The sequence below is a fragment of the Pseudonaja textilis genome, chromosome 3, assembly GCF_049901715.1.
Source record: "Pseudonaja textilis isolate UNSWEBS1 chromosome 3, rPseTex1.2, whole genome shotgun sequence".
Taxonomy (NCBI): domain Eukaryota; kingdom Metazoa; phylum Chordata; class Lepidosauria; order Squamata; family Elapidae; genus Pseudonaja; species Pseudonaja textilis.
This window is the reverse complement of record NC_141992.1, coordinates 116470085-116489020: the sequence shown is the minus strand read 5'-3', so window position 1 is coordinate 116489020 and position 18936 is coordinate 116470085. Positions and strand designations below refer to the sequence as shown.

Below are 18936 nucleotides of genomic sequence, written 5' to 3'. Positions count from 1 at the left end.
ATTTCTTCCTTCTCCTGCCCTCTCATGCTTACCTTTGCTTCAACTGCCCCCCCCGCACCCCCCAGCCTATCTCCCCACAAGGTCCTCACACAGCCTCACTCCCTTCACAAGGTCCTCACACAGCCTCACTGAATATTTGTGAAGCTGTACAGAGGCCTCGCAAGGCTTTGGGGAGATGCACCTCATCTTTAGTTGAAGTTGACAAACTGGTCTCCTCCTGTAGATTAATGTTAGTTTTCTTCTTAATTCATTCTGATTTATAAATACGTATTGGGGGGGGGTGTCATTTGATAGAGGTAAAAATCTTCATCCTAAATAAATTGAGCATGTCCAAATGCACTATTTAAATGCCATCTGTTGAAAATGAACTGCCAAATGGTGACTTATATTTAATGTTTCCCAGAACTGTCGTTTATTTCAAAATAAGAAAAAAATAGAAACTTGGTACTTAAAACTTTTAAAAATGAATTAGAATATGCCTCATAATTTAATATGACCAATGGTATTTTTTTTCTAGAGCACTGACAGTATAAAATTGTTTTTCTTGAATTTTTTGAGGTATCCCAAAATATTTTTAGCAAGGAGGATCAGATACCCTTTAAAAAAAAAACACCACATTCTCAGAGGCAATGTGCTGGGGACCATGTGCCAACTGATAGAGATCAAAGAAGCAAAAGGATAGCGCCAACGTCATCTGTCACCTCTCTTTTGGACATGACTTTTTTTCTACTGACATTCTCTTTTTCTTTCACCCACCCACCCCGTCCCTTCCAATTCAGAAGACTGATTGTTTTTGTCAGAGTAATCACTTTTGCCCTTCCAGAAAGTCATGAAAACCAAGCTATTCTAGTGGGCTTTGGATAATTGAATTCATCATTCTAAATTAGACTGTTAATTATATATTATTGAATAATTATTATACAATTGCTGCTGGTTTTGGTGGTATTATTAAATTATGGCAATAGAAGTGTGTGCTGTTTACTATGAACATTTTGGTTATAGTTTTTGTAAGCTTCCATAATTTGAATGCATTCAGGAGCATATAAATTTAATGTATCAAATTAAATTAACCTCTCACTTCAAGGGTTGAGAGCCACAGGTTGCCCATCTCCAAACTAAGACAAGATGTATTGTGGGTTGTATCCAATCCAGGAATATGTAAATGTACAGTTGGGGACAAGGCCTACTGAAATCAAAGTTTCATATTTCTGAAAGTATATACAGAATTATATTTCTGCAAGTATACAGAGAATTATAGTATAAATTAATGTCATTTCAGAATCCATTCAAAATAGTAATAATTATGTTAGATCACGAATGAGTGATTTAAACACTATCTAAATGCAACCGATTCACAGTTAACTCCATGGTTTCTATTAAATGGAGTATAGTGAGAACATGAACTGCATAAAACAAATATTTAAAACATGTTTCAGCAGTTTACAGACGTTAGCTTTTTCATGTAACCTCAATCTAATTTTAACAGCCTTTAAAAGTTGCCTTCTAGCAAGAGAGATCTGTCACTTCTAATTGTCTGCTGGGCAGAAAAAAAAATAGATGGCAGAAGAAAATAGAAGAGGAGAGGGCGTGAGAGAGAAAAGGTTTGACTGCTCATCACTCTCTTGCCTTCAGCCCACTTGAGTAGATTATCCTGAAGAGAATGGTTTTTTGATTAGGATAGCAATAAAATTTTAATCTTAAGAGAATTTAACATCACTAAAGGTATTTCCGGAGAGCCAATTTGGTGTAGTGATTAAGGCTGTTTGTCCCATTTTGGGACAAAGCCAGTTGGGTTGCTTTGTTTCTCTCAGCCCTGGGAAGAAGGCAGTAGCAAATCAATTCCAAAATCTTGCCAATAGAACTGTGGAAACTAGTCCAGGCACTGGCCAGGATATGCTGGGATATGCAGTACATTAACTCAAATATCTAATACAACTGAGAGTTCACTCTGCTCTGTTCCTGAAGAGGTGGGGGCGAGAGGAGAGAAAGAGAATTGGGAGTCCTCTTTCAGTGCAGTGTCAATATGTTTTTATTTTACATTACTGTTATGTAGAAGGGTAGTCAAAATTTCAAAAAGAACCTGACTTAAAATTTAACTGTAATTTCCTGAATTATTTAAGTTGCACAAGAAAAAAAAAAGTAAGGTGTTTTCTGTTTATGAAGAATGTATTTAAATTTCAACTTTTCTATTGTTGTCATATTGTTTGATTTATATATTTGTGGTTTTTAGACTGTACTAAACAAACAAAAAATCAAATAAATGTAGGTTGCAAAATGAATTTTACTATGGTCAAGTAAATGAAGATCTTATCCATGCATAATTAAAATGTCCCATTAACTGTGCATTGTCTGATATATGACTCTTAACAAAGACTCTAGAGTACCTCTGAATTCAATGTAAATATCTTCCATATTCTATATTTTGTTTCCATAGATCATTAAGGACCAAAAACTAATGGTGATCGTTGGAGGAATGTTACTGATAGATCTTTGCATCTTAATTTGTTGGCAAGTTGTTGATCCTTTGAGGAGAACAGTGGAAAAATACAACATGGAGGTCTGTCATTCAGCTATTCTATATTAATGGTTTTCCAATTAGTTGTTTAAGATTATCATGCAAAATAAAATAAAAATATATCCAAAATATTAGGAATGTATCATTTAGTGGGTGCATATATCACAAATAGAATGTGTGTGTGTGTGTCTCACATCACATAATGGAATCAAGCATTTCTACCATGCTTAAGAGGTTTTAGATGCAGAAATATTGTAAACACAAGGGAGTTGTCTACTAAAAGTCTATAAGAGATGGTGTTGCAATAAATAATAGATTTTCGGACTCCATTAGCAGGTTCATGAGAAACTAATGCAATCTACACATAAAATAAAAGCATAATATGAAGTTCCAAAGATCACTTTATCAAAACTAAGCTTCCTTTTCTACTGTTGATCTTTAGGTATTATAACATCACTGTCTATTATTTTGCTCAACTTAGTTGATTTATGCAGAATGACTAGTCCAATTTTGGTATCATTTTAAAAAGAGTCACCCTGGAGATATAAAAATCAAGGATGAGATACTCACAGTATAGTGTTTATTGTCAGATTTGCCAGGTGTGTGGTAACAATTTCTTGAAGGGAAGGAAGTAAACTTTCTTTAAAGTAGAGTAAATTAATAGTGACAATTTCTTTGCATTGCAAAAATGGGTTTTGTAATGAAATGAAAGATATGAAAAAAATAATTTAAAATGCAATTTCTGTTTATATTATATTTACCTATATTTGCTGGAGGACCAGTTGGTTAAAGTGCTGAATTAAGGCTAGGGAAACCTGAGTGTCTCATACTTGCATAAGCACAGAAGTCAACTTGATGACTTTGGTCCAGTTACTTTCAATACTAGGAAGAAGGCAGTGCCAACCCACTTCTGAAAATGTTGCCAAGAAAACTGCAGGGATTTGATCAAGAATTAAGACTGACTTTAATAAAAGGTGAACAATTTAAGCAGTCTTTATTTTTTATTTTTTTTATTCATATGAATTTATTAGTTACCCAACTCCAGTGAACTCTCAACAAACATTGACTTGATGGCCCAAATAACTCCATCTATTACAATTCCTATAGTACATTTGATTTATAAGCAAAAATACATTGAACCAACAGTATTGAATAACCTGTATAGATTATGAAACCTTCAAGTATTTTTTGTGAGATGGTCAGTCCTTGTGTTTTTATATATACTACTTGGCGGGCCACTTCTCCAGGTATTAATTAGGTGGCCTTTCCTGAAACAGATTGGCTTCCCAAGAGATTATCGACTCTGGCATAATTGCATCCCATCAGTTGTTAAAAACTATATATTAATGGAGTTACCTCTGTGTGTGTGTGTGTGTGTGTGTGTGTGTGTGTGTGTGTGTGTGAATAAATATAGGATATATCAAAAGTCAGAGCCCATAGATAATTTATTATATAATATTATATTAAATGTTTGGATTGGTTGGGATTTCTTCAGAAACATTTCCTTACTCTTGTTTGACACATGATCTTTGAATGTTTTCTTTAAAATAAACACATAAACAAAATAAAACATTGTAATTTACCTATGGGAAATGGAAGGAAGATAGCACAACTGAAAAGTAATATGCTATGAATGTAAAACATCGTATAGTGAGCTTCTGGCAGATACAATATCTTGGAAAACTTGAGCTACCCAGGTATAATTTATTACTAAACCAAATTTACTTACTCATGTTTAGTGTTGAACATTTTGTTAGGAGTTACATTTATTTTTATGTATGGTTTACTTTTATCAGCAGCCAACTTTTAATATATTCACATAAAATGTTTTCCTATTCATATTATACAGACCTGCTCCAAGGCAATATGCAATCAACCCCCTTTCTCACATTCATGTATTTTTCTTTTTTAAAGTAATTCTTATTAAGTTTATAAGGATATAAATACAAAAGAAAATGGAAGTAGTGGGGAAATGGGGGAGAAAAAAGGGAAGGGAAAATATATAGTAAAAGGAGAGAAAGAAAGAAAAAAGCACTGATTCCAAATAATTTTAGCACAAAAGAATAAAATAATAACATTACAGACTTTTTACTTTTATGTGCTAATATGTATTAGCCATTTCTGTAGCAACAAGCCTATCTAATTATCAAAACCCAAAGTCAAAGTTTCATTTTTTCTCCCATCTCAAGCTGTTTCCAAATAGAAACAGCACTGGATGTGTTCTTTTCTTTGATTAAGGGTATTCACACATTTCTCAATAACTGCCTGAAGTGCATTTCCCAAAGTGTTGCAATTGTCTACTATTTGCACCTTTATAAATCAGAATTTTAGCTTTTGTCACACATTTATATTAATATAATCCACTACTTTCTCCCAAAACTTGGTATGTACAGGACATTATAGAAACATGGTTTAAAAAAGCATTATTCTTATCTCTAATGAAACACTGTGACATTCTGACATTCATTTTCTATGCAAACTTAATGGAGTCCAATAAGTTCTAAATATCTTTTGTAATATATATAATATATCACAATTTGAAGCCCATTGATATTTTCGGTTTCCAGCAAAACCCTTCCCACTGAGAGTAATGGGTTTACTTAATGGCTGTGCAAAACAAGTTATAAAATCGGGCCTGGTCATATGGTGACCAGCTTTATGACGGTCACAATTTACAATTGTAATTGCGGGCTCAGTTACAGGTATAACTTGAGAATTACCTGCACTCATCTCATTCCCATCCATTCATCCATGTATATCATCTGATCATCACACTGAGTTTTACAATTTTTCATTTTACTTCTATACTTCATTTATCCAACTTATTTTATAGGTATTATATTTTCCTCTCTCTGTTAATTCCACAAGCATCCTGCCTCCTCTCCTCATATAATTGAAAGGGATCTTAGAAGTCATCTAGTCAAGCTCTCTGTTCAATTCAGGATTTGCTAGAACATTTCTGACTGAGAGACCATCCTACCTCTGTTTGAAGATTTCTAATGGGAGAGAATTTAACACATCATATGTCAGCCTATTTCACGCAGTTTCATGCAACCAGGAAGTTCCTATCCTGCACCTCCTTACTTGTTGTTTTAACCCATGAGCTTGGGAGCTGTGCTCTTGATCAATAGATAATAAATCTGCTTTGTCTTTTGGATGACAACACTTTATAGCTATTTGAAAATTTATAATACCTTCCATTCATCTTTTTTTTTTTGGGGGGGGGGTAGTTGAAACCATATTCAACTTTACTCAACAATACTGAGCTAACCCCATGAAGGACAGTCATTCATGGGGATAGTTTGTTTTTGCACCTTCACCATTTTGTAGCTCTCTGAAATTGCTCCAATTTGTACTGCCCTTTTTGAACTGTGATGCTCAGAACTTAATGATATTCCAAACATGGCCTGATCACAGTCAAATAGAATATAAAAATCATTTCCTGTTAAGTAGCTTCTAACTTCTTTTAATATACCTCATTAATGGTAGCTGTTGAAAACATCAGCTTATTTTGAGATTTAGCCCTTCCTCCCTGCTCATTAATTCATGTGTTTTATCATACACTCATCTTACATTCCAGGTTACAATCTTATAACATCGTAATCAAAATATGGTTCTATATTTGTCAAATTAATGCTTTTAGTAATTTTTTTTTTTAAAAAGAGTAGACTATGTTATCAGCTTTAATCATACGTACACCATATACCACTATTCCTAGCTAGTGATAAATATAATACTTGTCAGTTCTTGCACTTTTTAGTCAGATTCTATAAGCATAATCAAAGCCCAGTTTTATAGCAAGCATGCTTTTCTTTTCTTTTCCTGCAAGCTAGGAACCCTGATTTAAAGCACCCAGCATCCAACCAACTAGGAGCTACATGCAGTGCTATTGCTACACTCAATATATTTTTATATACTAGTTATCTAAATATACCATACTATAATACAGAAATAGACATTTTATTTTTATTTTTTATAAGCTGCCATCAAAGCCAAATTTCCCAACTGGCTTATATTTTTCTTTCTTGTATAGCTTTTTGTAGATTGAACTGCAGTACAAAATTTAGGAAATGTTAATATTGAAATATACTTCTGCTTGCTTACTAGATAGAGAAATGCAATTATGTGTTCATGAAAATCAAAGCTGTACTCTCTTCTATCACTCCAGTTGATGTTCAGTGGTCACCAGATGCTTATACTGATTTAACTGGGTTGTGATTCACTAATCTCCTCCATTCACTAAAGGGAGATGAGACTTCTTTTTAATGTCCAAAAGCAATTATCTGATTTAATCTCTTTCACTGTACAACTGTGAGATGAATTAGTGCACAAATAAAACATCAGAGACAAGATCAGTACTTCAGTTAAAATAACTATAATACTACATATCATGAACCTGATAAAATATTTTGTATAGCATTTACCTACCAAGGTTTTATATATGCTTCATAGAGTTGGGAGATAGAGAAGACGGGCAGTGGCTGCAATGAGAAAAATGTATCACTGTTTTTGTCTTTATTAAATAAGATACTAACCTTTCAAAAGTTTAGTATTTATTCCAATCTCACCTTCCAAAATTGATTGAGAAGGAAATTGTGGAAAAAAGAACTAAAAGAAAGAAACTAGGGAACAGTTTAAGACCAGTCAACTGAAGGACTGCCTTCTTTCATATCAATCTCATAGTCCTTAAAGGTAATTTCATGAATCTTGTTCCAAGTATGTTATGGGTATCAGGGATAAGACAGGCCATCTTTGTATAGAGATTGTATTTCTGTAATGTGTTCTCCAATTCAGCATGACATGTGATACATTTGATACAAGTATTTTAGAAGTTATGGGAAGTTTTAAAATAATTTTATCTTTGATTCTAAACACTTGTCTTGACTTGTTAGGGGACCTCTAGAGAATTTATGTCAGAAAGACAGTATATAGGTAGCTTAACACTGTTAAAGAAGTAGGAAACTAGTAATCTGTTATGCAAGGAGATTTAGCATTCTTGTCTGTCCAGAGTATATTAGGAAATTTTTATTTGTGACAGAACTAGATGTGAGGAGAGGTGCCAACAATCTCATATTACAGTTAGTGAGTATCTTCTCCTACTGGATTTCCCAGTTGTCTTCTCTAGATTTAGCATATATTGATGTAATTCATATTGAACATAGTTATTGAAGGATGCAACCAAAAATTGTCATAAGTAAAAAAGGGAGGATGAGGTTGTAAGAGTTTAATAAAAATAATCCAAAGAAACGGTTTTTGACATTACTGACTGTTCATATGAACAATTTAATCTTGAATGACCGTAAGTAATATTAAATTATTGGGATTTATATCATTTATTATTGAATGGATGATACTTTAACAAAATGAAAGAGCTCTGTTGGCCATTAAAAAATTCCTCAAACTATATTTTGGACAATATTAGAAGATCATATAGTAAGTACGCTTTCACATTCTACAAAGTTTTTTTAAGAAACAATATAATAAAGGGAAAGGGAAAAGAAGAAACAAACAATTATATTGTAAAATATAATTAAATGCATAGGTTCTATGATTTAAAAATCTAAATCATAGAACCTATACATTTAATTATATTTTACAATTAAATTTAGGAGTGGCACTAAGCAAGCAAATTAGGCTCAGTTGCAGCCTTCACAGCCTAATGCCCTCCATATATTTTGAATTCTAATTTTCCTCATATTAAACCAAGAAAGCCATTGTCCATGTTCACTGAAGTGATGGGTACTGTAATCCAACACATCTGGAACATATCAAATTATGTAAGATTGCTTTATCAAATACAGGAACAGAAAATATCTGATTCCTGCTGTAGAAAGTATGAAACAATTTGGCTTTTAGACCCATTCATGGTGCTATTAATATCTGCCAATTCAAAGAGTATTTAAAGTATCAGAATAACTCTCTTCTTTCATTTTTTTTCTGCACTTATTACCTACTTCACAGCTGCTGTTTTATCCTCCTGCTTCCAGTGTTTCTCTGTTCAGTTTGCTTTGCTTTGACAGTATGCATATTTGTATATCTGTTTGTGTTCCTACAACTATCTTCTGCACACACAAGATGTCTTTTTTTTTTTGCAAATTAGAGCATATGCTATTAGCATACCTTGATTTTCTTCAATCCTTCCTTGATACTAGAAACACCTTGATGTGTTAGCAAGCTAATCCTAAGAACATGGCCTGAAAATTCAACAACCTTTTAAAATTAAACAGCTCTAGATTTTGTCAGTGCCTACATGGAAGAACATCTGGGCTGTGCAGCATTTCTGATTCAAGTGAAAAATTTCCTTTGGAATATGAAGATTGCTTATGTAAATACTTGTCTGTTTATCTGTAATGCAGTTTTTGTATAAAAATATGCAGAGCATGTTTGGTATGCTCAGAAGTGCTATGCAGGGCAACCAATGGCACCTGCAGCAACCTTAAATTGTAGCAGAACCCCAAAATTAAATCAAACTATATTTTTACTTGCCTGGAAAAAATGCCACTGCCAAATTAGCCATTCTTCATTTCACTTTGCCAGAGCAGGTGTTATTAAAAGAACCCTAACCCTAACCCTAACCCTAACCCTAACCCTAACCCTAACCCTAACCCTAACCTGAGCACAACCAAGCCCCCACCTGAACAGAACACGCCTCCAACCAATCAGAACACGGCTAACCCCCCAACCAATCAGAACACAGCCAAACCCCCTACCAATGAGAACACACCCCCACCCAATCAGAACACAGCCAAGCCCCCACCCAATCAAGTCCCACCCCCACTGGCAGTTAAAAGGAGGAAGCAGCTGCAATCTCCATTACTCTGAGAAGCACAGAGCCGGAGACAGAAGCCTGAAGATGATGAATGAGACTTCATCGAAACGTTGCCTAGATGCTTCGAATCTTACGCGGGAAAAAACCCGAACAACCAAAGATCCACATACAAATACCCGCGAGAACCTCAGAAAACAAATATATATATATATATGAGATCTTTTCCTTCTTTTTGAACTCTAAGAACCAAAATATTACATTATATTACACTACATTATATTTTATATTTTATTTTATATTTTTATATATATAATAGCCAATGGACTACAATACTGTATGTCAGCATTTAAAACCTTTTTTATATAACTTGTGCATTAACTTAAGTTGTAGAAGGGAATGGACTAAAAACATTGGAGAGTCAGTTGTTGTGATTAATGTTGAAAGGTTGGTGTTCCAATTTATTCCTACATCTCTGTTCTTTTGTTAACCACACAGATTTTCAGGTCAGGAAGAATCACCGAAATAATTACTTCTGATATGTTGTGTAACTTTCACAAATTTCATTTCTTACTATATCTCTTTGAATCCTTCCAGTGTTACAACATACACTTTTGAAGCGTCAGCCAGCTAATTAATATGGCTGTGTGGGCAGGTTTTACTTACTGATGCATGTGTAGGTTCTAAATAAAACACAAAACTTTTGCTAAATATAGAAGACATGTTTTAGAAGATAGTACCAATAAAGGAGAATATTTGTAGCTCAGGCTTGAAATGAGTGAGTCCTTGGTGTTCTCTGAGTTTGGTTGTTTTCTTGCAGATGTTTCATTACCTGAACTAGGTAACATCATTAGTGCCAGATTAGCAATGACAATGTTATCTGGTTTGGGTAATGAAATGTCTCCAAGAAAACAACCAAGCTCAGAGAGCACCAAGGACTCCTCAGAAGATGGTACCGTTAATTTAATATTCCCAGGATATATCTGTTAATGTAGATATGAGATCTCATTATGAATACAGATTATTGTTTTAGGAATACCCCTCTCTTTTTCCCCCCTATTTATATTGGTTATTTCAGTCGGAGGCCAAATTTGCTTCTTCATGTAGAACAAATATAATCATCATTTAGTCTAGCCCTCAATTGTTTTGGTCCACTGTGGTTGGTTGGTTGATTGATTTTGTGTTTTTGAGTCAGTTTTGACTCCCGGCAACTTCCTGAAATAGTTCCTGCAGTTTTTGTGGAAAGGTTTTGAGAAGTGATTTGTCATTGTTTCTCCCTTGGGCTGGAGAGTGAATGACTGACCCAATATCACCCACTTAGCTTTGTGCCTAAAGTGAGGACTAGAATTCAAGTTCTCCTTAACTACTATATCAGAAGTTATTATTTTTACCTTTTTTATATGGTTAATAAATGTATCTCTAAATGCAACTATTTGAACTTTGCAAGTCCAGACACCTTATGAACTACTAGCAAAAATAATAAACTTAAAACATATCTTTATCTTAGGCTAGTAGAATTTACCCAGACTTGTACAATCTCACCAAGATTCTAGGAAGATATGTTTTTCAGTCTTGTTGAGAATATCTTTTAAACAAGATGTGCTTGAATTATAACCTGAGTTTTTCTGAATGGAAAGCATATGGTCTACTGAGAAATAGTCTCCTCCATATTAAGCATCTTGCTTATGCTTGATGTGTGAACACCAAATGACTCCATTCATATAAAAACTTTGTGTCCTGCATTTTCACTAGTTTTGATTGTCGAACATTTTTTCATAATAAATTGAACTAACTTCCTCTTCTGTTGTGATATGCTTTTCATTAACATTAAATACAATTTAATATCTTTTGAGGTATTATCTTTATTAATTGATACTGTGCCCTACTTTTGCTTGTTGTTTTAATATTATAAATTTATGCTGCTTGGTTAATCTTTAGCTGGGACTCTATTGTGGAGCCAAAAGGCAGAAAAAAAAATCTCTGTTTTTAAATTCTTCTAATTTAAACTATTGAAAGAAATAGTTAAAACACAAGTACATTTTTGACACAACTCATTTAAATTTTTTTTTGCCAAAATGTTTTCAAAAATTGCATTTCAGTATATTTTTTAGCATTTTCTGTGATGCCTATTTTAACAGCTGTTGCTTTTAATTGCTTTCTGAGTAATCATTTTGCTATGCTGCTTTTGATTTCATTTCATATAAATGTTATCTGTATTTTTATTCTACGATAGTTTGAGTTATATTAAATTCAAGGAAAAAATGCAGAAAAAAATACTTGCTATATATATACTGGTAATGGACAGTATTATATATAGAAGAAAGAAGTATCTATATAACATTTTAGATGTTTAATTCAGACAATCTGATTCCAACCCCAAATCTTCAAAATTAATTAAATTAAAGCTTGTCCTTTTGAGGCTTAATTCATTTAAATAAAGTCATAATTTAATTACTTAAATAAATTGTTAAAATCACTTTTTCTGCTGCATCTTGTTTCCTTTTTAAAGTATGTGCAAAAGTGCAAATTTTCTATCTCTACAATTTATAACTGCATAGAGCCACAGCTGACTTAATCTGTTATATCCAAGTTTCTGCTTAAACTGTGACTCTGACAATGGGAGACTGTCATAGGTAGCTTCTTTCATGATATGGAACCTTAGTTGGGCATGTGCTGAAATCATAGAACAGCCTGTATATGATGGTCAGGCTTTTTCCTCAATGTTCACCCTGTAAAGTTCCTCCAAGCATTTGGAATTATATTATGCAAAATTTAAAATGCAAATTCTTGACAATTTTTCTTTCATAGAGATTGGGTTGGCGACATATTGGCATATTTTGTCCTGTAATCCATTTATTTATTTATGAAAGTATGTATGCATTTCAGTAACTATTGAAATTCAAATAACCATTGATAAATATTTCAAACTTGTGTATGTGATTTAAAATCTGTCCGCCAGGCAATTCAATCAGTTTTACATTAGAAAGAATTTCATAGAAAAGTGCATTATAAAATATAGAATCAGATTGCTTAGTGATGAAAGTGTTTAATATACTGAAGCCAGTACTGATTTTTTAAAAAATTATTACATGACTCCATTTCCACCAGTTATTAAAACAGTACACCTAATTTTTACAGAAAAATGAAATCTGTTTATTTAATAACTCTGTTTTGCAAATTAGCCGTTCTAAACACTTAGAAACATGAAGTGGGAGTTGCTTAATTCCATTGCTCCCATTGGCCAGCTTCTGGCAACTGTTTCACAAGGAGTGAAAATTGAAGGCTGACCTTGCTTCTGTTAGAGGGCCCGTGTAGAACCTTCAATTGCTTAAATACAGCTGGCTTGAATCTAGTTAGGAGACATTTTCTACATTCCTATAAAAATAACCACTGCCACTTATTTTTTTATCACTTTTGAATCAGTTTCTAGGGAAACAAACAACATTGTGATAACTGGAAACCAGCAGTAGAAGCTGACTCAGCTGGTGGCCAGTTTTGTTTCTGTTTCCATGGAAACAGATTTGAAATAGGCATAATCTCACTAAACACAAATGGTTCTAAGAAGGTTGGACGAACACATTTCCTCAGTCATTTACCTGGGTCAATAAAGATTGCCTTGAAGACTAACATTTAATAACACTCTATTTTATTAAGATCACTAACCAAGTCTCAAGTTCATGTATTTCATCAACACTAAGAATATAAAATTCTAATCAAATCCCTTAGAAATTACATAAATAATTATTCTAACTCTACCATATTCTTTCCTAAAGAAGGACACAAGGACCACCAAGCAGTCAGACAAGATTTTACAACTTGCCACTTAATTTTGCTGCCTGAGGTATTCTTCCAATTATCTTATTTCCAATTACTACAATTAAAGTAATTACCACATGATCTGTTTATCAAATATCAGTTATTCTTTCTTTTAGTATTGTTTTGATTTCATTATATCCTATTCTCAAATTAACAGGGCTAGAACAAGTCAGGAGAAGCTCAAATTAAGCCAATAATGAATTATCCTTAAATAGACTTTGTATGCCATAGTTCTCAATCCCGCTTTACTTCTAATTGATGTGCTGCATTTGGGATGCTCTTTGCTCCTTGTTATGGTCTGCTTTGTTCTCCACGCCTAATTTTATGCCATCAGGAATTGTGCCAAAGGTGCAGCTGTGAGTAATTTAAATAAAGTTGAGATATATTAAGGCTTTCTTATATAAATATTGAACAAGATGCTTGTGTTTGCTTCAATACTCCTCTGTGGGCAGTACATAGAAATTGGGTTCCACGATTTATAGAGAAATGAAAATCATTCCTAGGTAATTGAAGCTAGTCTACCTGTCAAATAATGCCCAATAACAGTGCAAAGCCCAGTTCTGGGTCTTTTTAAAAAATTCATTGTATTTAGTCCTTATATAACTCAACTATAAAGGTTACATAAAGATATAAAACCTGAAGAGCAGACTTCAGCCCAATTGGTCATTTGCAATAAAATTATATCATTTGAATATTGCAGCACCGTAATATATCTGTTTGCTATTTCAGGAAACAGAAATCTGCTTTAGTTACATTTATGCTGGTCTTTGATTCATGAAAAGTTTACTGGTTAAATTGGTTAAATTTGGTTACATATAAGTGTTAAATCTGGGAGGACAGTTCAAGAACGGAGGCAAGACTCAGAAAGCAACATCAGTTCTTTATTTGTGACTTCAGATCTGAGCAAACAACCCCAGCCGCAGCAGCCCCTTATATAGGGCTGGCTGCGGCTAGGCAGCCAATGAAGGCGATTTGAGTTTGCCGCTCTTGGCAGGGCCAATCGCGGCAGCCCGTTTACTGGCCAATCGCATCAGTCTATGGCGACCAATCACGATCGGCTTTCAGCGGGCCAATCAGATTTGCAGGCTGCGAGCCTGCTAGTCCGGAACACCCCTCCCCTCTCGGTTCCGTTTAAGGGGTGGAGTAATATAGTCTCGCAGGTAGGCAGGTCTTCGCACCTGTCTGCCTGACTTATGCAGTTCCGCTTGACCCTGTTCAAACCCAGGTTCAGATGGACTGCTTGCTGGATCAACAAGAACGGTGAACCGGTGTCATGGTTAGGGCTCTCCTCTGGTGCCCCCGGGGTGATGGAGTCCTCAGCCTCGCTGTTCCTGCCATGGCTCCCGGGGCTCGCTGAACCTGCCTGGTTGCTGCTTCTTGGCGAAGCGTTCGACTGTCCAGTCTCAGCTGCAGCTGGTGAGTGTTGCCAACCATGGTGCAGTGATCTCGGTGTTAGCTCGGAATAAACAGGTGTTGGTTCTAATTCTGAGTTCATTGCTTCGCCTCCCCCCCTAGTGTCAAAATTAGGGTCAGGGTTGGAAGATGTGGTTAGTCTGGAGCGCAGTTGGTCAATATGGCGTTTCCATGGTCTGCCATCAGTGGTGAGTAGACGGTAGGAGCGGGGGCCTGTAACTTGAGTTACCTGGGCAGGAATCCAAAGGGGATCCCCAGAAATTTTTTTTGCGAAAACAAGGTCTCCTACCTTGAAAACACGGTGCTTGCTGCTGGAACCCAGGGGCTTTCCCGGGGTGTAGGCAGGGTGCAAACAATCTAGAGGCGATCTGAGTTTCCTGGCCATCAGGAGTTCAGCTGGGCTCTTGTTGGTCGTGCTGTTTGGTGTGATGTGTTGTAGGAGCAGCATTCTAGTGACTTTATCGTGGATGTTGCCTTGATCCATTTTCTGCAGGGTTTTCTTTGTAAACTGAACCATTCGTTCAGCCCGGCCATTCGTTGCAGGATGAGCCAGCGATGTGAGTGCGTGTCGGATGCCCCGTTCCGCTAAATACTGTTCAAAGGCTAAGGCAGTAAATTGGGGCCCATTATCAGAGACCAGGACATCTGGTAACCCGTGTGTGGTGAAGAGTCTGTTCAGTTTTTTAATGATCGCCTCAGTAGTGGTTGCTTTCATTTTATTGACCTCAAGCCAGTTTGAGTAGGCATCTACAGTTATTAAGAAGGTGTGGCCTCTCGTAGGTCCCGCAAAGTCAATATGAATGCGAGACCAAGGACCCCTGGGTGTTTCCCATTCTGCTGGTGGGGCTTTAGGTGGAGCTGAGTGGTTTTCCTGGCATTTGTTACAAGAGGCGACCCAGGTTTCGATTTGTTTGTCCATACCTGGCCACCAGGCGTAACTTCTTGCCAGCGCTTTCATACGCACGATGCCCGGGTGTCCATCGTGCAGCATTTGCAAGACCCTTTTTTGTAACTTAGTTGGTACAACAACTCGGTCTCCCCACAAAACGCACCCCTTTTTTGAAAAAAGTTCCATTTGTCTGTTTTTAAATGGCTTAAACATTTCCTTAGTGTCGTAATCTGGCCATCCCCTCTCCACCCAGCCAAGAACTCGTGCCAAACAAGAGTCTCTTTTGGTTTCAAAGGCGATGTCTTGAGCCGTTAGTGGAGGCGATGGCATTGTCTCTATTTGCAGTACCGGGAGTGTGGGAGCTGGGTCTTCCTGTGGCTCGGGTAGCGGTGAGCGGCTCAAGGCATCTGCATGGGGAATAGATTTCCCCGGGCGATACTTTAATTGATAGTCGTATGCAGCGAGAAATTCTGACCATCGCGTCATTCTGGGGGAGAGAATGTGTGGCTACGTAGGTTTGTCGCCCGCCAGGATCCCAAGTAGTGGCTTATGATCCGTTATAATAGAAAATGGTCTCCCATAAACATATTCATGAAATCGTTTTATTGCAGAGACAATAGCAAGGGCTTCCTTATCTAATTGGCTATAGTTTCTTTCTGTTTTTGATAGAGTTCGTGAAAAAAATACAATTGGTGCTTCTGAGCCGTTTGGTAGGACGTGGCTCAGGATGGCCCCTACCCCAAATGGTGAGGCATCACATGTGACAGTCAAAGGTAGTGTCTCGTTCTACTGAATTAGTACTGCCTTTGAGGTAAGGAGGTCTTTTACTTGCTGGAAGGCATGTTCCTCCCGACGTCCCCAAATCCAGGATGCCCTTTTATCGAGTAGTCTATGAAGGGGCTCAGCAACAGTCGCCTTCTGGGGTAGGAAGATGTTATAAAAGTTAATAAGTCCCAGGAAGGCTTGGAGGTCGGTTTTGTTTTTGGGTCTTGGGGCGTTTTTGATAGCTGCCAATTTTTTTTCTGTGGGGTGGATTCATTGCTTGTCAAGGAGGTAGCCAAGAAACTCCACCCTTTCTGTGCAAAGCTGGCACTTTTCCTTCTTAACCTTGAGGCCAGCGTTTTTGAACCTCTGTAGGACTGTTCTGAGGCATTTTTCTAATTGGTTTTTTGTGGGTGGTGCTATTAATACGTCATCAAAATAGGGCACGACCCCTTTTATCCCTTGTAATAGTCTCTCCCTCAGGCTTTGAAAGATGCCTGGGGCTACGCTTACACCAAACTGGAGCCTCTTGCATTTGAATGCACCACGATGTGTGACTATAGTTTGGGCTTCTGCAGTCTCGGGATCAACTGGCAGCTGTTGATACGCTTGGGTCAGATCTAATTTTGCTAATATTTTGCCACCCCCAAGTGAATGCAGGAGATGTTGAACAACTGGTAATGGGTAGGCGCTCTGCTGTAGCGTGTGATTGAGGGTGCCCTTGTAGTCACCGCAGATTCTTATGGACCCGTCAGGCTTTATGGGGGTGACAATTGGTGTCTCCCATCGGGCGTGGTCAATAGGTTCTAACACGCCTTGCGCAATTAATTTGTCCAGTTGCTTGTCAATTTTGGATTTAAGAGCAAAGGGGACTCGGCGTGGCTTTAGGCGAATGGGTGCTATGTCGGGGTGAAGATTAAATGAAATAGGGGACCCCTTGTACTTGCCTAGGCTTTCGTTGAACACTTCTCGGAAATCGTGGACGAGAGCCGCCTCCCAGTCGTTGTCTTCAGTATGATGGATGCCAGCCATTCCGATTCCTAATGGCGCAAACCACTGAAGACCCAATAGACTTGGCCAGTCTCGGTCTACGATGGTGAGTGGAAGAATTGCCTTATGTCCCTTGAACGAGACCTGTACATGGCGGGTACCTGCGACTGGAATCCGGTTGCCTTGATAGTCTTTCAGTATGAGTTTCTGACTGCTGAGGTCTTGGCGTCAGATGTTGGGGATTAGCTGCTTGAGTGTTCTCCAGGATACCATGGATAGTGATGACCCAGAGTCGACTTCCATGTTGCACGGTTTGTTTTCAATCATGACCTCTACTCGGATCTTCTTAGCATCAAGTGATGAAGCTTGGCCGATGATGATGGTTTGATGAGCCTCCTCTCATCTGGGGGTGTCGTTAAACATTCGGGGTCTGCTGTACCGGTTCCACTGGTTGCTAGGGCGGTCCCTCTGCGTGGTGCCATCATTTCTCTTTGGGCTGCTCCCTCTCCGTCTGGGGCTGGAATTTCTCTTGTTTCTGCATACCTTTGCGATGTGTCCCCGTTTCTCGCAAAAACGGCATATGGCATCTAAGAATCTGCATTCGGATCGGGGATGGTTTCCCCCGCATCCGGCGCATTGGTAGTTGGATTTGCGATGCCGCTGGTCCTGTTGCTCACGTTCTGACCAGAGCCTGTGGACTTCTTCTTCCTCGCTGTCTGAGGATGACTCGACATCTTCGTGATGGGTGGTTGATGTGTACTTGTCTGAAGGTTTCCCAGCATCGTTGGTGGGTTGGCGGTTGGTCCCGCTGGTTTGACGCATTCGTGCTGCCGATTTACGAGTGGCTTCAGCTGCTGTGGCGTCTGCTATGGCATCTGCAAGCGAGATGTCTCCTTTGGCCATGATCTTGCTCTGGACGGTTGGGTCTCTGAGGCCAAGGATGATGCGATCTCTCATGGCTTCTTTGAGGTTGGCGAAGCCACACAAACCACCCAGGTTCCTCAGGTCTGCCACAAAATCCCCAACGCTCTCACCTTCACATTGGTCCCTCTGGTAGAACTCATGTCTGCGAATGAGAGTTGGCATGGCTGGGGCGTAATGGTTGCGCAGGATGGGAGCAAGGGTGTACCAATCCATGGTTTTAACTTCAGCTGGCTTGGCTAAGGCTTTAGCCATCTTAAAAACGGCTGGTCCACAATGGGTTAGAAAAACGGCTCGTTTCTTGCTGGGCGTGGCATCTTTGAGGTTGTTGGACTCCAGGAACATTTGAAATCTGTCCATGTACGAGTCCCAGTCTTCGCTAGCTGGATCGAATGGTGCGGGTGGTATAGCGCTGCTGGCCATGTCGCCGTCGTTGCGCTCTGTCAGCCACGTGCTCCTTCAGCTAGCTCAATTTCAATAGCTTTCATTGCCTCCGCATCCCATCCTCGTCGCCAGTGTTAAATCTGGGAGGACAGTTCAAGAATGGAGGCAAGACTCAGATAGCAACATCAGCTCTTTATTTGTGACTTCAGATCTGAGCAAACAACCCCAGCCGCAGCAGCCCCTTATATAGGGCTGACTGCGGCTAGGCAGCCAATGAAGGCGATTTGAGTTTGCCGCTCTTGGCAGGGCCAATCACGGCAGCCCGTTTACTGGCCAATCGCATCAGTCTATGGCGACCAATCACGATCGGCTTTCAGCGGGCCAATCAGATTTGCAGGCTGCGAGCCTGCTAGTCCGGAACAATAAGAGTATATTTATTTTCTCCTCTTTGGGTGGGTGTAAACTTAGAAAGTTGGCTAA

General features: G+C 37.9%; 1 protein-coding gene across 1 annotated transcript in view; it reads left to right on the top strand.

The window, feature by feature from the left end:
- GABBR2 (gamma-aminobutyric acid type B receptor subunit 2) overlaps positions 1-18936 on the top strand; it is a 351494-nt gene that overhangs the window by 247590 nt on the left and 84968 nt on the right. Inside the window, exon 13 of the mRNA XM_026701028.2 lies at positions 2435-2557. Coding sequence (XP_026556813.1) covers positions 2435-2557 — 123 coding nt within the window. The remainder of the gene's footprint in view (positions 1-2434; positions 2558-18936) is intronic.